The sequence below is a fragment of the Macrotis lagotis genome, chromosome 8 (assembly GCF_037893015.1).
Source record: "Macrotis lagotis isolate mMagLag1 chromosome 8, bilby.v1.9.chrom.fasta, whole genome shotgun sequence".
In the NCBI taxonomy this organism is placed as follows: Eukaryota; Metazoa; Chordata; class Mammalia; order Peramelemorphia; family Peramelidae; genus Macrotis; species Macrotis lagotis.
In genome coordinates, this window is record NC_133665.1 from 149,832,659 (window position 1) to 149,856,115 (window position 23,457).

Here is a 23,457-nt window from a genome sequence, read left to right on the forward strand (position 1 = left end):
TGGGTATCTCCTTTAGCTTTCAGTTGTTTGCCACTCCATGAAGAGCTGCTATCAAATTGGTTATCTTTCTCTTTTTTATGGATCCCCTTGGTTTAGGCTTCGTGGGGGTATCACTGGATCAAAGGGCATGCATGTGTTTAGTTAGTAATGGGAAACAGTAGCTGATCCTATTTGTCTTAACTCCCCAAGAAAACTGTAAACTCTTCAAGAATATGGACCGTGCTTCATACTTTTTGGTTGCCTTACATACCACATAGCATAAATATGATTTATACTTGTCTTTTTAATTCCAATGCTTCCTAAGACAATGGTTAAAATCATCTCTTTCACAAATCATTGGCATCGATTAATTAATTGGTTTCCCATTACCTAACATGACCAAACCTTCCCCTGGCCTTCGAAGCCTTAACTTGGTTGACCTCAATCAACTTCTTTCTACCCAACAGTCAAACTAATCCTCTTGCCAATCACTTCTATGCTTTTATGTTCTCTCTTCTCTCTGCTGATCTATAGCCCTCTTCTTTTGAAGCATGATCAAAGTTGCTGTCAAGAATCCTTTCCTAATTTAAAAGTTGTTGCTAAGTCATTTTTTCAGACATATCCGACTCTATGTGATCCAATATGGATTGGTTTGCCATTTCCTTCTCCAGTTCATTTTACAGATGAGGAAACTGAGGCAAACAGTTATGTGACATCACAAGATTGCATGGCTAATAACTATCTGAGACTGGATTTGAACTCAGGGCTTCTTGACTTTAGGCTGGCACACTATCCAGTATGCCACCTGATTGAAGAGTATCCAAATGCTTTTTTCTCTAAACTTAATATTCAGTTTGCATTACAGTAATTTGGACTGCTTTATATAACACTTTGAGACTTGACCATTTTTTGATGACTTGAATGCTTCATTTCCTAACCCAGGTTGTAAGTCACTCATGGACAAGTAATGACTGTTCTTCCCAGGGCTAGTGCCATCTCTGGTTGGCACTTAACCCCAAATCTGTTACCAATAAACAGCCAAACAACAAATGCATTTGGACTGAAAGTGTGCCCCCTAACAACAGGAGCTGAATTTGAACTTCTTAAGACATGAGGTTTTACCATCAAAACAGAAAAAAAAGGAAGGTGGGGTCATTTAGGATTTTGTATTATCAATCAGCAAGTATAAGTTTCCAGTATCCTGAGGGCAAGCTAGTGAGGTGCACAGGTACACAGCTACCCAAAAGAGCGGCCTCCCTCCCTTCTCAGAACAGCTGAGTTGAAACTACAGACTACCTACCCACATTTTACAGTGTGTGCCTCCTCCTTTCACCATCTTCTCCCCTGCTCCTGAGCATCTTGAGATACCAGGTATGAAAGAGGTCCTGGCTTGGGGACTTCCACAGCACAAATACCATACCCCACAAGGCTCTAGCTGAGTTCACTGAAGCCTCACAAGGCCTGTCTCTTCTGCTAAGTATCTTATCATTGTTTCCAATCACTGAGAAAATTAATATAGGATACAAATACCTTTCTTTACCTGGTTCCTACCTGTTACCAAAACATCTGTCTAAAGAGCTCCCCACAGGTCAGACGAAAACATCAGGCTAAATGGTCCTAGAATTTTCTAGTTAGATGTTAAATTCATGGAAGCAGACCTAAACATTCAGCCTGCAGATCATAACCAAAAGACTAATGTGTCTTGAAGCACATTTCTGTACTCACCTTGATCATTTCCGCCACGTAACTTTCTGGCCCTGTGTATTCGGTAGAATCCTTCACCTTGACCAAGACGATGAAGCACAAATAATGCCACATGTTGTGTTCCTCTTTAATGTGCTCTTCAAAAGTGACTGTCTTGTTATCAAACTTGTCTCTTTCCAAACCTAAAAAAAAGAAAGTAGCCTCTCTTTAGCACTGAAATAAGCTTTGTTTTGCTCTATAAAAATGTGGACTTACTAGGCCTTTTAATAAATCCAATTTTATATATATATATATATATATATGTATATGTATTTGTACATATCTCTAAAACAAAATGCAAACCTAAAAGGATACCCAGGCATAAATCAAGGGTTTTGTAGATTAAAGAATATTTGAAATCATTTTGTTTAGTGACTTCATTTTTTTTAACTGGTGAAGAAACTGAGGCTCAAAGAGTCAACATGCTTTGTCTCAGATTTCAAAAAGAAATAAGTAATAAAGCTAGGATCTGAATTCAGATCCTCTACCTGTCAAACCAGCGACCTTCTGAGATCTCATGCTGACTAAAGATATAACCTGTCAAGTGAAAACTGCTCATGTTATACTAATTATAGTAGATAAAATGACCTCAAAGGTCCTTTAATCTGCAAAGCCCCTAATTTATGACTGGGGCATCCTTTTAAGCCTGCCTTATATTTAGACATATGCATAAATATATAATTGAGTTCATTGGAAGGCCCAGTAGGTCCACAGTCAAGATCCACATCTTGAAATTCATTAATTCGAGCATATATTGGATAGCACTACATAGAATTCACTGAGCTAAGGAACTGGAGGGAGATAAAAATATCCCTAATACCCGGTCTTTGCCTGTAGTCTAGCAGCCATGCCACTTCTCAGAGGATTAACTTATAATACATTTCAAAATACCCTCCTGATTAAGTTCCAAGTTCCTTATGAGCTTGGTGCATGCTTTATGTTTTATATTTCCCCCTTCTCCCTCCCAGGGCTGACCAAAATAGTAGGCAGATACTTCATAAATGATGATTAGATATGATACTCCATCTCTTGGCTCCTGACATTTTCTCCTGGCTGTTTCTGTTGTTTGGAAAGCTCTCTTTCCTTTTCTCTGCCTGCTGACCTTCCCGGCTTCCTTTAAGTCAAACTAAAAATCCTTTCTTTTACTAACAGTTTTCCCCATCCCCTCTTCATTCTAGAGCCTTGCCTCTCTTAATGATTTCCTATTTATCTTGTACCTAGCTTCCTTTGTCTATATTGTTGACATGTTGTCTCCCCCAATAGACTGTAAGCCACTGGAGGGCAGGGGATGGTTTTTGCCTCTTCTTGTTTTCCCAGTGCGTGATACATAGTAGACACTTAAAAAATGGTTAATGACTGGCTGTCTCATTGACAGAAGGGGGAAATGATCCTTTCCTAAGGAGCTCTATTTTGAAGTAATTCTTTTGCTATAACATAAACAAAATATAGGTAAGGTCTGGATACTTTTTTCAAAAAAATTTCTGAGAGTTGAGACTTCCATGCAAGTCTTCTTCCCTCTGAATCTGTTGAGGGCAAGAACATGAAGAGAGAAGGCCCAAGTTCAAGGAACAACTACAAAGGGGGTGTCCTCACTCTTTGCTCCTTAGAACTGATCTGCCCTAAAAAGTAAGTTTGGGTAAGTTCGGAATGGCATTGGGTTTCATCCAAGAATAGTTTGCTCTGAGGACGGATGATGTAGAAATAAGAGTTAATCATTCCAATCCTAGAAAACATCATCCAGGTCCACGAGGGTCCTTATCTAGGCTCCATCCTCATCTAGGCTCCATCCTCTGGCATGTCTTCAAAGTTCAGATTTACCCAAGACCCAGCCAACCCAGTGGATGTATCTCCAGGCTGAACTGGGTCTTCCCTCCTTGGGAGCTTGAAAGGAAGAGCAGTACCTACCACAAATAAAGCAGGTAGTCTTTAAGATCTCTTCTTTCTTCTGTTTTTCACTCCTCAAGTCAGCAAAGGTATCAATGATGACCCCAAAAATGAGGTTAAGGACAATGATGATCACCATGAAGAAGAACAAGAGGTCATAAATCACTCGAGCAGCAAAGAGAGGCTCCTGGTAGAAAAGAAGTGTCATAATGAATTCCAACCATTAGCTTTATCACTTTAGTTTTGACAGCTCTGAGGCAAAACAGCATTAAGAAACCTTTAAGCAAGCTTAAACTAGACATTTCTTCCATCAGCTGTCAGTGCAAACTGAAACTTCTGTGCCCATTAGTATCTTTCTCTCTAGCTACAGAAATAAGTGAAAACCATTACTTTCTACAAAGCTGATGAGTTCTACAACTGTATCTTTTTTTCTCTAATATACCTCTAATATATAAATCTTTAGCTTTCCTATAAACCAACTGACATGCAATAAATGAACTTTTAGGAACCAAGATCTTTGGGAAATGGATCTCAGACCTATGAACCTGATAACTGGGATAAATGTTGCAACTGTTTATATATATTATATATATATATATAATATATATATGATATACACACACACACACACACAATAAAACCTTTCTCTCTCTCTACAGACTACAAATTTCCACAAATGACTTTAACATGATGTACTAGAACAGTATTTTTGGAGAAAACATGCACAACCAGCCCCTGAGCCCCATTTCCTTGGCCTCCTCCTATTTTCCCTCAGTATACATTTAATCTCATTTGCTGTGCACCATCAACCCACCCACGTCTCCCTTCCTTCCCCTTCCATATTAATTTACCTCTTTGGATGGCTTCCTGAGCACATCTCCTACTCCGCCCCCACTTCTCAGCCCATGACTCAGCACAGTAACAATACACATCAGTAATGTCTCACACGTATGTTCCTTATCTTCTTCAATTTGGTCTGCAGGAGTCAGCTCTGTTAACATAGCAAGTAATAAGAGGTTTACAGCGTGAGAAAATATATACCATGATTTTGATATTATATTTCTTGAATGCCATTTCACAAGCTGAATGGCACAAAAGAAACCAAGGGCAAAAGATCCAAACATTTCCATTCAAAATGTGTAACCATCAATAGCATTAACCACCAGGAACTTCCTCCATTCTGTTCCAATGATATCCTTTCTTTGATGAAATCTTGAAATATTCCCCACCATTTGAAATCAATAGGATTCTGGTTCTGATCCTAATACTGACCTTAGGTAAGCTGTTTAATGTCTCCAAGCCCAGTGTTCTCATGTATTCAATGAGGATACCACTATTTACCTGCCTCGTAGGACTAGGTGAAGTTGAAATGGGATGTCTTTGAAAGCCCAACTTTAAATATAATATGAGCCTTCTTAATCATGGCAATAATAATCCTAGGCTAAAGTGGAGTGAAAGGCCATTTTCATTCTTACTTTCCTAATGAACATGGTGACAGTACTATGTGAACAGATCATCCAGTGCCCCAAATGAAGTATTCCTGCCCTTTCCTCAGCTCTCTAAAACAACAAAAGTAAAAAATAACCAAAAGCCCCCACTCACATTTGTGACATTTGCTAGCAGTTTCATTTTTAAGAAGAAAATCTGCTTTAACCTAAACCTATCTGAGCCTCGATTTCCTTATGTGAAGAACGGGTGGTGGGGGAGGGGGGAAGCTAGCTGTCTTGATGGAACCTTCCAGTTCTACCATTCTATGAACCTGCTAGTCTGACCTAGCAGTTGATATGGTATCAAAGCCTCTGGAAGAATCAAATCTAAGATGAGGTTTAGAGGCCACTAAATTCAAAGTACCCACCTTCAGTGGGTACAGGTGTAGAACAGTTTTCCCCAGCCCCCAACCTGCACACATCTGAATACAGGAACTCTCCTGCCAAACTTTCACTGGTGTCTGTAAAGAGAAAGTTTATGGTGAACAATCTGAGCATATCTTGCCAAAATGCTTGAAGTCATTAATTCATACCCCCATTAAATAATTCTCTACAAAGACAAGTCATGTAACTGAACTATAATTAAAATATAAGAGTTATAATGAACATACTCATTTGAAAAATGCTGTCTAGATGAAATACATAAGCCAGAGGATGTTAACTTCTGCATAGCTCATGAGAAAACCACACTCATTAGCCCACCTCTTCTACTCTAAGAATGTCTCAAATGGACACTGCCAAACAAACATGCACTGTGTTGTCAAACAAGAACTATCAAAATTCTGCACTGTGCATTTTTGATATTATAAGCTGTCTTATTCCTCGAACTTTAGACTTTAATATTGGTCAAGAGGTAAAATGAAGTTAGCTTCAGTTGGTGTGATGAGAGTGTGTGCCCATCAATGAGTAATCTTTTAACATTTTAAAGAGAGGAAACCAAAACTGTATTGAAAAAAGTTGGTCAAAACACTATGTGCATTTCTTGTGTTGGAAGCTACTGCAAAAAACTTAGTATTCCAACACGCAGTGTGGTATACACACACACACACACACACACACACACACACACACACACAGACATAAAATGTGGCAGCAAAGAACTTGATCCTTACTCAGATCCACGAGTTCTGTGAACCTGCCAAATTATGGTTCAAAATTTAATAAATCTTAGAAAAGTGGTCACAGCAAAGTATGTTTAAACATAGGAGTTCAATTCTGCTATAGGATTTACTTTTAAATTCTCTTCTCTAGGTGTTCAGAAGACACAGTAACCTGAGTTGTGTCACTAATTTTGTTGGAAAAAAACCTCAAAATTTCTCTCTCTCTCTCTCTCTCTCTCTCTCTCACACACACACACACACACACACATGTACACATACAATGACATAAGTTATGTTTTGCTCCTCTTTCCCATCTTTCTTTACCCCACCCTCCCCCAGGCTAAATAAATTTATGACAGACCTGGAAGTGAGGTTTCATTGGGCAGCCTATCTACTTCTAAGATAAAGTCATCTTTGAAGAACAGATAGCCCACGATGGAGAATAGGTAAACCAGGATGAGGGCAAGAACAGCAGTCAGAATGATGGATCGTCCATTGCGAGTAACACTTTTAATGACATTAAGCAGCGTCTCTTCTCTGTACACTAAGTCAAAAAGCTTTAAAAAAAAGTAAATTTTTAGAAATTTTAATCTCAAGTTTTATCATTAATTCTTTAAGAATTTAAACAGTATTTTCAATCCAGTGAGATTTTTTCCAAATCTCCTGTACCCCAGGTGCTAATGTCTTCTCCTTTGAGACTACCTTTTATATTACTTTTTATATATTACCTAGTATTTTATATTTTCATATCCATTTGAATATGGATTTTTTGAAGAGAAAGACTGTTTTTGTCTTTCTTTTTATTCTCCATACCTGAACCAGAATAAATGATTATTAAATGTTGACTGCTGACTAACTGATATTAGTAGCTAACATTTAGTGTGTTCTGTTTTTTTTTCTGCAAGGCAATGGGGTTAAGTGACTTGACCAAGGTCACACAGATAGGTAATTGTTAAATGTCTGAGACTAGATTTGAACTCAGGTCCTCCTGACTCCAGGGCCAGTGCTCCATCCACTGTGCCACCTAGCCGCCCTCCAGGAGCTAACAATTATATATCACTTTAAGGTTTGCAAAGTATTTACAAAAATTATTTCATTTGACCATCACAACATCCCTAGGGGTGGGAAATCTGACATCATTGCTTTTTTACCAGAACTAAATCCAAGCTTTCTCACTGCTTGGGTTTCCCCTTATGTGGAGTTTCCCCTTACATGGAAAATGAATGTTCATTCAAATGAGGAATTTACAGTCTGCTACCTATATGACACTCTTAAAGGCTGGATTAACACACAAAATCAAAACAGTCCTTGCCCTTATAGGACCTACATTCTCATAGGGAAGAGGGGGGAAACTACACATAAAAACTAAGTAAATACAGAACTTGTATAATGTTATTTCACAGGGAAGCGAAGGGCCTTGGAACTGTTCAGATGAAGACAGGACTTCTTGATGAAGAAGCTAAGTAGAGAATGTAAGGACTGAAGCTGAGGAGAGAGTAGGCTTCAAGTATATGGAGTAACCTATGAGAAATTATGGAAATGTAAGATGGAGTATCGTGTAATGAAGATAGTTCACATAACTGGTCCAGAGTCTCTTTAGTCAGCATGCCTATCTTAGGGTGAGAAGAAGCGGTAAGGTGTGACTTTGGGCAAGTCACTTTATTTCTTTGGGCATTAAAGTACAGAATGAATCTCATTGGACTTGACTAATACAAATTCTTTCAGCTGTAATAATCTAACACTAGGATGCTCTGATAGCCTAAAGTCACTGAAACATCCTTGAATTGTATAACTACTTTTTAGAGAGTCTCTATTTTGACTCAGTGTGTGGAATCTTCCTCGACACACTTCCATTTAATGTGTGATCCTGTAAGTGACATACTGGACGAAAGTACTAATTCAAGTATCTGGAGCCTACAACTCTAGTCTCAACTCTATGTTAATAAATTGCACAATCTTGAATAAATCATTTGGTGAATCTGAACTTCTTGAGTCATAAAATCAGGGAGCTGCCCTAAATGAACTTGAATGTCTTTTGCCTCCTTCTATTATTTTCGTCTGTTCATTTTCTGAACCATTAGACAGGTCCCAATTGGTTTGTTTACCTCCTTAACTCCAATTAGTGTCCTGAGATTGACTATGAGTAAGACACAAGGTTTAGGCTAAAAAAATGAAAGGTACTAGGCAAATTAATCATCATCCCATTCAGTCATTCTCAAAAAGCTCTGCGATCTCATTGATTTCAGAACTTCCTTCAAGGAGACAGATTGCAAGCTAATGCCTGCCCATCTTGTGGAACTCCCATCTATCTCCTAAAAGCTTAGCACACGAGGGTTGTGCCATAGTCTGAAGTGTGCCTCACTTCTTCTCCATGCCATGATGGTACAAATACTCCGGCCAACTGTCATTCTCTCACTCTCCCCATGGGACCTGCCTATCTTCTTTTTCTGTCATATAATTCTCCAATGACATCCTTTATTCCTTCTTCCGAGTGGCTGATTGGTTATAATTTGCAGCCTGTTAATACTCATCATGCACCCTTCCATACTTTCCTGTAGGATGCTGATCTTTAATTCTTCAGAGGATGTTGATCTTTAATTCTTCAGTGACAGTGCTCTAGATCTCTCTATTGTGCATCTCTATTGCCAAACAACAAATGTCTGCATTGAAGAGACGGGTCTCTGCTATTATGATTATGGGAATCTCAGGGTCCATAAAAGTGATTACAATTTTCCAAATTAGTCTACTCTCTTCCTCCTTTGAAACAATCTAGATCATTGTCTGTATTTTGTCCTATTTGGCATTCATATTGTTGGCCTCAATAGGGTGAACCATTGAGATTCATCTAGAAATTCGGGCTCTAGATAGTCTTCATTCAGTTGGTCTTTTCTGTGTATATGGATGGGTCAACTACCTCTAAATGATTACAAATCAATCCCAGGAGACTTATCTTGGGGATTGGAGAAATCAATACGATGTTATCTATAAATGAGAGTTCCTTATATAAATGGAATCACTTTTCAATCTGGACTTTGTACTGGACCTCCTTCATCACTCCTCTACCCATCTCCCTGTTTTCTGTCTAATTTGATGCTTATTATCAGGTCATTGATAATGATATTTCTGTTGCTATATCATCCAAGGAATCTTGAATATATATATATATATATATATATATATATATACATATGTTGACATTCTATATTACATGTATATTTGTGGGTGTGTGTGTGTGTACAGATATATGTGCCTACATATATGCATTTGGGACACAATCTGTTGTGCAAGAGTTATGAGGTGACATGTTTGTTCAACCCATTCAATGTTTTTTTTTCATAATCAACAAATGATAAACATGTATGACGGTTTAGTGTAGATCACCTCTAAAAATACTGATCCAATACAGCAGCTTTTCTTGTCTTTGTTCTCTTTAGAATCATTTTTACTTCCAGTGCAAACATGTCAGGAACTTTGTTGTTAGGTGCAAGTGTAGTGGTTCCCATTGTCTTTGTGGAAGAAAATAGTGGTGGTAACTATTTTTGGAAGTCTTTTCCATTTTTCTTCTGTAGTCCTCTTTAGGTTTTTAATCCTTGAATACCCTTGAGATGACTGCTTAGCTGAATATCTTGCCAAGCTGTCTTCAAATTGGTTTCATCCTCCACCCTTCTGTCTGATTTATGGATAATACTGCTCAATCTTATATCATCCTTCTTTGTAAGATTTTACAGATGAGTTTATATTCTAAGATAATATCTTTGGCAGGAATCTCTTCATTTGGGAGAGTAAGCCACAATGTTTGCCAAGATACTTTTAAGGCTCTTTTTGGTCTCCTTAACATAGGAACAAATATACACTGGTCTAATTTCTTGGTGAATTCTAGCAGTTGATATCAATGTCATTTCTATTGTCCATTTCCCTTTTTTATTTTCAAGATTCTTTAATTCAGAATTAAATCTTGATTATGTTTTTCTCTGTTATTTTTATTTTTTATTACATACTTTAATATGACAGACTATATAATATGCTCTGCTAATCTGATCAACTGATTACTTTGGGACTAGCTCTTCTTCTTGTTAAAATATAGTCAGTGTCATTGTCTATGACACTGATTCTTGCTATGTTCAGCACCTACTAATTTCCTTTAGAAGTAATGGTATAACCTATACATCGAGACCTCTCACCTAAGCCTCACTTTCCAATCCAGTGTTTCTCATCCTCCCTTCCCCCGCCCCTTTTGTTAGTTCGATTTGAAGGGTCTTCTCAATTGCTTCCTCGAATATTTCTCCCTCCTTAAGTCTCCCTTAGTAAATCAGACTAGGGCAAAAGCTGCAAGACTTTTAATGGTGATCTTTTTGTAAATGCTGAAGTACTGTAATATGTGATGAAATATCATTCATAAAGCTTTGGGGCATATGAAAAAAACCCAGTTAGCCATCTCCTCTCTTTGGGAACCATCCTTTCTTTTGCAACTTCCTTTTTTCTGCATTTGCTCATAGCAAAAATGTTGAGATTGATTTGGCTCTATTCTCTCAGTGACAAGTCCATTCACTGGTCATTGGACAAGGATTTCATCTAAGCCTTTTGATGGTTTTTCAACTGTGTGATTCTGACAACTTCAGTTGCTTTCCCCAACACTCTGGCACTTTCCCTGCAATAAGAGGATCACAAAGGACTGAAAGCCATTTTCAATCTTTCCGTGATTTTGCCACGGCCAAAAAAAGTTTCATCACTAAGCTACCTACACCTTGGAGAAGGTTATCCCTGGGATCTCAGAGGACTTCACTGTCATATGAAGCATAGTCTCTGACAGGGTCAACCATGCTGGAAAAGTTTCATGGATGATGCAAGGGACAATGGAGGTGAGCCTTGGAAAGCAGACCTCCGTTGTCCCCTGCATTATCCATGAAACTTTTCCAACATGGTTGACCCTCTGAGATCCCAGGGATAACCTTCATATTATGTTGAGTCATCTGAGTAGGAATTTTATAGAGGCAACTGGTAGTACATTAGACAAAAGTACAAGCCCTGGAGTCAGGAAGTCTTCAGAACAAACTGAGTCTCAGACACTAGCTTTGTGTCCCAGGATAAGTCTCTTAACCTCTGCCTCAATTGTAAAATGAAGACAATAATAGCACCAAAAGGATTATTGTAAGGATAAAATGAGATGACAATGGTAAAAAACACAGCACACAGCCTGGCTGGTACAGTAGGTATCTCGTAAATGTTCATTCCTTTCCTTTCTTCCTTCCCCATTCATAAAATGTTAAAATTAGCACTACTCAAACTTATGACATAGTTTTCATTAATGTCGACTATGTCATAGAAAGTAGGAGCACCTTTCTATAATTAGTCCACCAAACCTTTTGAGTCCTAAAGGAGTTCTTTTTTGGTTTGTTTTCGTTTTTACAAGGCAATGGGGTTAAGTGGCTTGCCCAAGGCCACAGAGCTAAGTAATTAGAGAGTGTCTGAGGTCAAATTTGAACTCAGGTACTTCTGACTCCAGGGCCAGTGCTCTACCCTCTGTGCCACCTAGCTGCCCCCCCCCCCCCGCAGGAGTTCTTAACCTGGGCTCTGTGACCTTGCATCCTTAAGTCTTTTGATAACTCTATTTCAATCTAATTGGTTCCTTTGAAAGTAGATACATTTTACTTTATATTATAAGAATAATTAGCATTGATATGGCTCTTTAAGGTTTAAATGTTATCTCCTGGTTGATTATTGCAACCACCCTGGGAGGTGTGGATTATGATTCTCTCTATTTCAGAGATAAGGAAATTAGGCCTGAGAGAAGTAAAATGACTTGTCCAGGATCACACAGAAGAATCTGAGGCAGAATTTGAATTCAAGTCTTCCTGACTCTACCCACTATGCCATAAACTGTATGGACTCAAGAACATTCTTCTGAGAAGATCCTCAGGGCAGCTGTGACTAGAGAAGGTTAGGCACCACTGCTGTTCTGCATCTAGCTAGGTTTCCTTATGGTCATATTTTCAAAAGCATTGAAGCATTGGGTTACAATACTTAGTAGCCTGTGTGATCCTGTTCAAACCAATGAATCACTGTTTCCTCATCTGTAAAATGGGAATAATTGCCTCCACCTTCCATGATTCTTGACAGAGTCAAGAAAGGCAAAATCCAGGCAATACTCTGTAAACTTTAAAGCAGGAACACTAGCTATTGTTATTATGTGGTTAATAATCTTGTTACCAGTCTGGAGTCACATTTTCTAGAGACTTTTGAGATCAATCGAAGTTCTCACAGGTCTAGGTCCCCTGCTACTTTGTGTGTTTTAAGACTAATTTTGATATCTCACCTGTGGTTCTCAAATACATAAATGTTGCTCTGGCACTAAAATGTTTCAATCTGCTGGAGAATCACAGACCCAGCAAATCTTCAGGACAGTGTGAGATGCAGGCGCTAGCTCTGCTCCTATTAAAACTCTTCTGAGAGAGAACCAATCTTGCATGAAGTTTCAGGAAGTGATGAGCTGTTCTTATCTTCATTTGATGTTAGATAATAGGTTAGAAAATTTCAAAAGCAAGTTGTATTATGAGTTACAAGGTTCAAACATCTGCTAGTGAAAGGGGTAATGGGAACTAATAAAGAAAAGCCCAAAGGCATTGGGAAAGTTAAAGTCCTGCCCTGGCTAGAGGCAAGGCCAAGAGTGCACGCATGCCAGGTCCTCTCTTTTTCAGAAATGATTTTTTTTACAGTGCTTTTGATCTTGACTCTTCACACAGGGAGGAGGGGAAGAACTTGTGCAGACATATGACATGGATATGATCCAAAACACAGTCCCCAAAACAAGCTGGCATATTGGATTCCTATGTGCCAACTTCCAATCACAAAGCAGAGGTCATTTCCCAAATTCTTGCCAAATCAAATGACACCTGAGTGCAGAAACCACAGCTTAATGTCTCCCAGGTGACAGTGGTCCCTTTACCTAATATCCCATAGTTAGGTCAAATGTCTGAGCATGGTAATTTTAAAACTCTGCCTGCCCATAACTAACTATAACCCAAGGGGAAAGAAAAAATGCTAATCCTCATAATGTGTCACATCTGGAGTCCTAACATGCAAAGAACGTGATATACCTCAGAACTACCTTCTCTTATCAATGAGGGTTTCTGACATGGAGTAGGGAGAGATTGAATTTTTAAACAAATCTCAGCCCTTTGCAAGTCCAGCCTGTCAGGTTAACCTTTCGATCTGAAGGAGTTTTGACTTACCCAGAGTATTCTGACAGAAGACTCACAGATTTGTAAAACTTTATACCTCTTCTAATTTTATGCAGGGGAAAAGAAGAGACTCAATTTTTATGCTAAAGGTTTCTATTTCTAACCAAATAAAAAAAGAGTGAATGGCTAACTGATCCTGTAATTAAAAACTCAGCTATAGGGAAAGGGGCCTGAACAAACTCATTTTACATAGGCTACACCAAGACATTAACAGCTTGAATAGCATCAGAATCAAATGACTTGTTTTGAAAGCTCTGTGGCCCCAATAGCTCAACATCAAAACCTTTTGATTCAGAAATTGTTTCTAGTCCCATATCTGGACTGAGCAATCCTGCAAATTTAACCTAGATGGCCTGTATCCCGACAACCAGATATCCCTTTCCAGGAAAAGGACGGCCAAAATAGAGAGGAGAGGGCTCCAGAGGAAAATGGAAATTTTTTCTTTCAAGTTTTTAAGATCATTTTTTAAATAACAGAAACAGAAAATATAACTTAAAACAGGTGACTCAGGACACTGTATAATTAAGCATTCTCAGCCCTTTTAGCATCAGGTCTACTTTTCTGAGTACTTCTTTTCCTATTCCCTAATTACTGTACACAGATGAAGTGTTGCCTAATTATTACAATAGGTATAATTTCCTTTGTCATCATACTTAACAACAATAGTTTCATTCTGGGAATGAGATGTCTTATCAGATGGAGAGGTCTGAGACAACATGGTCAAAAGAGCAACTTTTGGTGCAGTTGGACAAGAGTACTGGCTTGGTCAGGAGGAGGGGAGTTCGAATCCAGCCTCAGTCCTTGACTCTCACCAGCTATGTGACCTTGGACATGTCACCTCACCCTGACTGCCTCCCATCCAGGGCCATCTCCAGTCATATCTGGCCACTGGATCCAGATGGCTTCAGAGGAGACAGTGAGGCTGGTGACTTAGCACAGCCCCTCACTCAAATCCAATTCATGAGCTTGTCATGGCATCACCTTCCTGATGTGGTCTTCTTTGAGAATGAAGGGCAAGCAATGTTATTGTTAGGGTCAAAAGAGGCCAGTGAGAATCCCTGGTGCTTTGGCCTAGTCACTTAACTCCAAGTCTCAGTTTCTTCATTTGTAAGATATTTGCCTATGCCTGGAGGGTTTGCATCCACCCCCCATTCTGCCTTCTGGCATCCTTCAGGGTTCACAGGTGACAAGATCTCTCTTCTAACATTACCTTTCATCTACTCTTTCTATTCCTTATGTGTATGTACAGAGACATGGAGCTATTGGTATATATTCCCCTCTTAGAATGTGACCTTTGTGAGGTCAGATACTATGTTCTTGCCTTTCTGTGTCCCCCATGCTTAGCATGCTTGATGCCCAATTCCCTCACAAGACAGTGGGCAGGTAAACTAAGTCAAAGTCTTTTCAAAATGATAAAGCATCTATGTCAGGTGTCATCAGCTCCGAGTCCACAGCAAATGATCAAGGAGCATTTCTGAATTGAATGGCAGAACCCGAGAAGCAGCTACCTACCAAGAGACTGTAGAAAAACTCATGAACGAAGAGTCCCATGGCGCAGATGAGGAGATATAAGAGATGATAAAGGAATTCCACATCCAGGATCATGGCTCGGTATCCTCTGGTGAAGGTTCCACAGTTACCCACAAAGCTCATCAGGAAGATGATTTTATTACAGACCTAAGTACAGTGACAGGAAAGATTAGACATAGCAGACTACCTCAAATTAGAATCATTAAAGCTAATGAAAGTTGCCTCTTCCTCTCCATCTCCCTTCTTTCTCCCCCAATCCCAACCAACCATCCCCTGCTCCCCCGCTTCCATCAATGATTAAGCTGGAATACTGGGCTATTTTGGCCCAAAAGTATGCTCCAGTAACAAAACAGAATATCCTAGAGGGAAGTTTTGCTATCTTGTCAACTAATTACTTTGCTTTTCAGCTATATTACAAATTGTATATGAAATAGAATGCCTCATGTTCATCAGATGCTGTTGTTTATGACCAAAAGACCCACATATGCCCACAAATACAACATAGATAATGATTTTCAAAATGAATCATTTCTAACCTTTTGAGTATGCAAAAAAAAATTACCTTAAGTCAGTAACTTTAAGTTAATGATGATTAAAAAACATATGTTAAATTTCTACTCCATCCTAAGCCTCATGGGGGGGCTCAATTCTCCAGTTACATCTTTGAGGAACTCACAGTCCTTTTGTTGTTGTTATTGTTTTTTAAATTAAATTTTATTTTCATTAAGAACAGGCTTTTCTACCCTCCTACTTTCTTAAAAAAAACTAAAATCTTGCTCCAAACATGTATAAATATCCAAAAAGCAAAGTAAGTATCCACATTGATCTTCTTTAAAAAATGCCTCAATATGCACCCTGAGATCACTGCCATTCTGTCATAAGGGGGCAGCTCACTTCATCCAGGGACCTCTAGAAATGAAATTGCTTATCATGTGGCTAAGAGTGTCTAAATTTTCCAAATTGTTTGTCTTTACAATTTGTTGTTATTGTATAAATTGTTCTTTTGGTTCTGCTTACTTCATTCTGTATCAGTTCATATAAGTCTCCCAGGGTTTCTCTGAAACCACTCCTTTCATAATTTCTTACAGTATAATAGTATTTTATCCCATTCATATACCATAACTTGTTCAGCCATTCCTCAGTTGATGGGCACCCTATCATCAAGATAGTAAGACTTTGTCACTCTAAAAAAAAGCTATTATCAATATTTTCATTCATATAGAACTTTTCCCTCTTTGATAGTCAGACCTAGTAGAAGTATTGCTGGGTCATAAGGCATATATGGTTCAATAGTTTTTGAGGTATAGTACCAAATTGCTTTCCAAAATGGGAGGTCCAGTTCACAAATCTACCAACAGTTCATTGAAATACTTGCTTCCCCACAGTCCCTCTAATAGTTTTTAATTACCCATTTTTTGGTTAATTTTGACAATCTGATGAATGAGTTAATTTAATTTGCATTTCCCTAATTACTAGTGACTGAGAACAATTTTTAATATGGTTATTGAGAACTTGCATTTCTTCTTCTGAACCTGCTTATTCATATTCCTTGATATGAATTAATCAAATGGGGCATAATTTTTATTCTTTTAAATCTGAATCAATTTTCTATTAATCTAAGACTGAGACCTTTATCAAAGAAATGGGCTACAATTTCCCATTTGTCTGTGTCTTTTCTAATTTTACTTGCACTGCTTACATAAAAACTTCAACTTTATATAATCAAAATTATCCATCTTATCCTTTGTGATCCTTTCAAGTTCATTAGTCATGAACTCCTCTAAATCTACAATTCCGACAAGTAATTTCTTCCTTGCTCTTGTAATTTGTTTGTGACTTTACCCTTTATGTCAAAGTCATTTTACCTCTTTGGAGCTTATCATGGTGTTATAGATAAGTCTAAAGTTGGTTTCCGCCAGATTGATTTCCAATTTTCCCAACAGTTTTTGTCAAATAGTACACTGGGATCTTTGGTTTATCAAAGACTAGGCTACTGTGCTGTGCTCCTTTGCTTTACCAATCAACTTCTCTATTTCTTATCCAGTATATAATTGTTTCAAAAGTCACTGCTTTGTGGTATTTGATATTTTGATTCTTGACTTTTCTTCATCCAGATGAATTTTCATAGTTTCTTCTAGCTCTATAAAAGAATCCTTTTGTAGTTTCATTGGAATGATACTAAATAATTAATTTAAATAGTAATGTCATATTTATTAAATTGATTTGATCTACCCATGAACAATGACTATTTCTCCATTTAGATCTGGTACTATTTCTGTAAAGAGTTTTCTGTAATTGTGTTTGAGTTCCTGTTTATATCTTGGTAGGTGGACTCCTAAGTATTTTATACTTTCTGTAGTTATTTTAAAGGACTTTCTCTCTTTTTTGATGGATATATTAGAAATAGATTAAAAATGCTGATGATTTATGTCACTTTGATTTCTGTCTTGTAACTTTGCTCAAATTAATAGTTTCAGTTTTTTTTAGTTGACTCTCTAGGAGGAAGAGTTCACAATCTAAACATGGGATGAGAATCTTTCTTTGGAAGAGAAAACTCAGAAGTTTTTTCCTGCATCACTATGATGTCAACTTGTCTACCACTTTAAGAGAAAATATAGCTCTAGCAAAGCACATTGATAAGAAATGGTATCACCTGGATCCTGGGGAGGAATCTTCAAATGATCTGACTGCTTCCTCTTGGGCTGTTATTATCATATTGGCTTTGGGTGCTTGCAACATGTTGTCGGTTCACCTAGTTGGTTAGAGTAACTGAGTTTCTCAGGAATCAGATAAGCCACAGAATACAGGAATCCAATGTTTCAAAATGCTCTAGGCTTGCTCAGAATGTGAACACTCTAATATCTAAATGGGGACTTTCCAATATACTACCTTATATCAGAACTTTTGCATGATGGAAAAAGTTCATTATAGCTTGTCTATGATGATGATAATGGAAGCAGGATGGGTTCAATACCATTCAAAAAGCACGTAATGTCATCTTTTTCATTTCAGTCTGATGCTATGTGATCCCATTTGGGATTTTTTTTGGGGGGGGGATGCTATCATGATTAACTTACCCAGGGTCACATAGCTGAGGCTAAATTTAAACTCAGGTTCTTCTGATTCCAGGATCAGAGCTTTACCTTTTGTGCCATCCAACTAGTCCCTTTGGGGATTTTCTTGGCAGATACTGGTGTGGTTTGCCATTTCCTTCTCTAGCTCGTTTTACAGGTGAGGAAACTGAGGCCAATAGGATGAAGTATCTTACCTAGGGTCACACAGCCAGTAAATGTCAGAGCCCAGATTTGAATTTAGGAAGATGAGTCTACCTGACTCCAGATCTGGTACTCTATCCACTGTGCCACCTAGCTTTCCCTGAACTTAAGTCCAATGAACTATGCATGCTGGGGGCTTGGGATACGAAGACAAAACTGAAAAACAGTTCCTGTTCTCAAGAAAATTATATTCTTTTGGGTCAAAAAAGGACAATACATCCCTTTCCTAGCTGAAATGATCGTATTTTTTAGGGGTTATAAATCTCTCCATAGCTTATGAACACAGCAAAACTCCATTCTTTGGATCCTCGTGCTATCATTCCATTTCTTTCCCTTTTTTAACTGTCAGATTTCATGAGTAGGTGCTCTATATCCACAACATTCACAACTGTTTTCCTGCTGATTGTTCTTAACCCTGTAACTCTGACTTCTGCCCTTTCTACTCAATCCAAGCTGCTCTTTCAAAATTCACCAAAGGCCTTGATTCATCCTTCCTTTCTCTTCACCTATGCTCTGCATTTGGCAATACTGTACACTTCCTTGAAATTACTTCTTCCTGGGGCTTCTGTGATATTAAACTGTTCTAATTTTCCTATTAGCATTGACTCTTTCTCTGTTTCCTAAGAAGCTTTCCTTCCTTCTCCCATTTCCTAAATGAGGGCATTCTCCAAGGTTTAGTCTTGGACTCTTCTTTCTACATTCTTGCCCCCCCCCCCCCCCCATTAATTCCTTCTGTAAGGATGGATTACATTCTAGTCTCTGACTCTGCCTCCCTCCCATACTCTACTGTAGGGACACTTCTAAATTGACTGGGGACCCTTCTGTTTGGGTGTTCTGTATCATCTCAAACTCAGCATGTATCTAGCTAAATTTCTACCTTTCCCAAAGCATCCTTTCTGGTCTTTTTGAATTTCCCTGGCCATTTCCCTAATTACTCTAGGTTTGAAAATTGAGTTATTGCTTAACAATCCAATGAAAAGAGCAATATGTTTATTTTCTTGATAATAACTGACTGTATCCAGTAAACACAAGATCATAGATTCAGAAGTAAGAGACAGGTTAAAGACTTTATCTTTACTGATGATGAAAGAAGCCCAGACCATTATCTTATGAGCAAAGGCATACAACTGGCAAATATCAGAGAATTTGAACTTAAATCTGCCAGACTGAGTCTTTTTTGGTTGTTTTATTTTTGGATTTTTTGCAAGGCAATGGGGTTAAATGATTTGCCCAAGGTCACTTGGTTAAGTAAGTATTAAGGGTCTGGGGTCGGATTTGAACTCAGGTCCTCCTAACTCCAGAGGTGGGTGCTCTGCACTGCCCTGCTTGAACCTCCTTCCTGCACTTAAGATCTATGATTCTAACTCTCCTTTTTCATCCATTTTCACTGTTGTCACTTGGGCCTTTCTCATCTCATTCTAGGTCTAGTGCAACAGACTTCAGACTTGTTAAACATGGCTGAAAAGCTCCAGGCACATTCCATCTGGTAAACACTAAGTACTTAATGAATGCTTGCTCCCATTATCCCTCCCTGCCTTCCAGTCTCCCTGCTCTCTAAAACTTCCAAGCATACCCTGCCTGATTCATCTTCAACAAATTATTCTATACACATCATCCCTCCTGTTTACAAAAAAAAATAAAATCAAGGGTTCCCTATTGCCTATATTTGCATTCAAAGCCTCCTGTAATGTGGTTACAAACCTTATCTCCCACCACACCCTTCTATAATCCTTCATTTAAACTAAAGGGATCTATTTATTGTACCCAAGACAAGCTTTGGAAGTTCTGACTTCCTTGCTTTTTTTTTTAACCTTGTTCTAGCTGAGTAGAATTTCATTCCCTTTTCTTCCTGCTTAAGGATTACAAGTTCCAGCCCACCCCAACGAAGCTCTTCTGACCATACACCTTTGCACACACTCTGCTGCTCTAGGCTCCAGACTGACCACCGGACCTCCAGAGGTCAAGCCCTGGGCAGCTGACCCAGTTTTGAGATTCCTGTCCTTATTTGTGAGTGAGTAAAAAGGCCAGTAGAGTGATCCAGTCCCAGTATATGCTTCACAGTCCTTTACACCTTACTCTTTAGCACTGCTCTTGGAGTCTACCCAACCCCACTACCTTTCCCCTCTTTTCTCAATTGGGAAGTGGAATCTAAGCTATACCACGGTTACGCCTAGAAAATGGGCTGTCAATTCCCCTGCTTCTCCATTCCCTTAGGAGGCCACCATTTTGCTATTATTAAAATGTAAGCTTTTTGAGGGTATCTGTATCCCTACAACTTTGCACAGTGTCCTAGTAATGCTTAATAAAGAAAGGCTTGTCACTTATTTACTCCAGTGATCTCTTTCCTCCCTGAGCTTGTCTTTGTGGCTCACTCATCTCTCGATTAATTATATAGTGCCTTATGATACTGCTAATTTGTTGTCCCCAGTTACTAGTGAAGTCTTGTGCTGTTTTATGGGTGTATGTCTCATTATTTTAACTAGGACTTAAGCTTCTTAGGGGCAGAGATCAGGTTTTATGATTATCTGAATTCCCAACAAAACTTAGCATCATATCTTGGAAATATCTGTTGGTTTGATACAGGAATGAAATATCTGATTTTCATTTCAGTTTACTGGTTTCTGAGGAAGATATCCCAACAGCAGTGAAATGGCCCCAAAATAACATGAAAAAGCGGAAAAACAAAGTCAAGGGGTTATCTAGGGATAATTAATAGAAATATCAGTCCTTACATTGCAGTAGATTATCTTTTTTTTGTGGGGGCAGGGTGGTTTGCAAGGCAATGGGGTTAGGTACTTGCCCAAGGCTATACAGCTAGGTAATTATTAAGTATCTGAATCTGGATTTGAACTCAGGTCCTCCTGACTCCAGGGTTGGTGTTCTATCCACTATGCCACCTAGCTGCCCCAAGTAGATTATCTTCTTACAGGGTATAGAGAGCCATGCTAGGAGCTGGGGGAGCCAGCTGTCATGGATCTAATATATGGAGAATATAACCAAAAGCTATGGTACAAAATGCATGCATGGGGAAGGTATCAAAAGTGCCATGTAAATGGCCACTGACCGTGGAGAAGGGTCAATGCCAACTAGGAGATGATCAGGGAAAACATCATGGAAGAAAGTGTTTGAGGTCAGTTTTAAAGGATGAGTGGAATTTCAAAGGCAGAAAAGATTCCTAGACCTCAGGAACAATAGGAAAAAAAAACAGGTAGAAAAGCCTAGTGTTGGCCAGCAATCCACTCTGGCTATAAAACAGAGGGCAGGAAGGACAGAAGAAGCTAAGACTGAACAGGCTGGGTGGTATTATTGTAGGCCTTGAATGTCAGTTTATAGAATTTGACTTTTATCAAGTAAGCTCCAGGAAGACCCTGAAGGGGTTTTTAGTGAGATGATGGTCAATATGAGATAATTTGAACAGATTTGAACATAAGGAGGATAGTAGGTCTGGCAGCTGTATGAAGGAGGGGAAAAGACAGTGGAAGTCGAAAATTCTGTTAAGAGTCTATCAGAATTGTCCAACCAAGTGGTACTGACAGCCTGTATTAAGGTGGTGGCAGTGAAAATAGAGAGGAGCGAAGGGATGTGAGAAATAATCATGCTGAACCATAATGGGAGAGTCACTCCATGGACTGCAGCACTGAGGCCATCTGAAAGGGATCAGACTTCCCACTACAACAGCACCTCATCTGTGGTTTTCTGCTTTTTGGATTCGGATAAAAAAATTCCTAAGGGACAGAAAGGCAATTCAACTGTAAGGTGAAGTGCTGGGAAACAAATGAAATCATTCTGTACTTACATTGAAAGCACCCAGAAGGAACAACGTGGGTTGCAAGCCGACTGAAAAGATCAGGCGGAGAATGGTGGAAGCAATTAGAGCTCGGATACCATGGGGCTTCGGGAGAGCAATGACTATGGCCAGGGAGATCAGCATGGCTGTCCACAGCAGTCCTGATAAGTGGGGTTCAAGGGTACCTGGGAAAACAAAAGAGGGGCCGGGTCTTTTTCAGATCAATGTTTCTGGCCCAGATCCATTTCTGGGTTTCTGACCCAGGTTTGTCTGACCTGGGGACAGACAAATTCTGGGAGCTATGTTTTCCTTAATTCCATCTCCCCAGACATGGGAAGTTGAAATATTTTATCTCCACTTTACAATCTGGGCAGGTGGTGTTGAAGGCTAAACTTCTAAATGAGCCTTTAATTAAAAGAATAAAATGGAGGGGGAAAAAAAGCAAACAGTTTATTATTTTATTGCCTAGATTAGATTTCTCAAAGGGAAGGAGGTCAACATCTTTAGAACCATATTCTGGTTAGGCTACTCTGTCCATCAGAGATCTTACACTATCTTTGGTCATCTCTGGCATGAGATGATCTGCTTATATAACGTGAACTGCCATGGCTAAAAATATTAGTCTCTTAATCTCCTTCCTCCCCCAACAACAGTGTGCTTTAAATGTTGTATTTTGAGCTTCTTTCTGATATAAACAAGTAGCATTACAAAGAAAAGGCTGCTTATGTTAAAAAAGACTTGCATCTTCAAAACTGTGATTCCTGTTGCAGCATAACCCATGAGACAGAAAGGGGATGCTGGACAACCAAGGTGGCAGCTCCCCCACAACTCACTGAACACCTGACCACACAAAGAGCCACAGCATCCTTCAGCTATTGGTTCTCCTCCACCTCTTCCCCCCAGGTGTTTGAGAATTGCAACAAAACCCAGGGTGAATGACCCTGGATGGCTGAGGTCATATAACCCCCTCCATGTACACCAGAGCCCAAAGAAATAAGAGAAGGTAGAATGAATGCACCCAAATTCTTAAGAAAGAGATAAGTCAACACATAGGAGGAAAGAATGGAGTGGGTTGTCTTCTGGTCACCTCTTTAATGATGCTTTAACCTGCTGCCTTTCTACTTGGGGAGGGGAAACCCTGTAAAAAATAGGACTACACTTTCTTTAATCATCACAGCAGGCCCATGGGTTCAGTTGAAAATCAAAAGAAATCTGCAGTTGCCTAAGGTTCATGCTTTTGAAAGATCACACCGTAGGTTACTCATCAGCATTCAAATAAACGGAAAGAAATGTCACTTTTAGAAAGGACTTTTTAAGGCCAACTCAGCAGTTGGGCTGGGACTTGTTCCATTGCCCAACGGGTGGGAAACCGAATGACATCAGGGCAGTTAACGAGGTCACTTTACATGATCTGGACAGAGCAGGGACATTTGG

At 39.0% G+C, this 23,457-nt stretch overlaps 1 protein-coding gene across 8 annotated transcripts in view; it reads right to left on the reverse strand.

Annotated features, from left to right (window-relative positions):
• The window catches only part of ITPR1 (inositol 1,4,5-trisphosphate receptor type 1), a 423,734-nt gene that overhangs the window by 41,202 nt on the left and 359,075 nt on the right, over positions 1-23,457 (reverse strand). For all 8 annotated transcript variants that reach the window (XM_074198681.1, XM_074198677.1, XM_074198678.1 and 5 more), the window contains 7 exons: positions 22,033-22,208; positions 14,944-15,108; positions 6,555-6,750; positions 5,462-5,554; positions 4,458-4,597; positions 3,628-3,793; positions 1,705-1,865 (listed from right to left, as the gene is read on the reverse strand). In XM_074198681.1, coding sequence (XP_074054782.1) covers positions 1,705-1,865; positions 3,628-3,793; positions 4,458-4,597; positions 5,462-5,554; positions 6,555-6,750; positions 14,944-15,108; positions 22,033-22,208 — 1,097 coding nt within the window. The remainder of the gene's footprint in view (positions 1-1,704; positions 1,866-3,627; positions 3,794-4,457; positions 4,598-5,461; positions 5,555-6,554; positions 6,751-14,943; positions 15,109-22,032; positions 22,209-23,457) is intronic.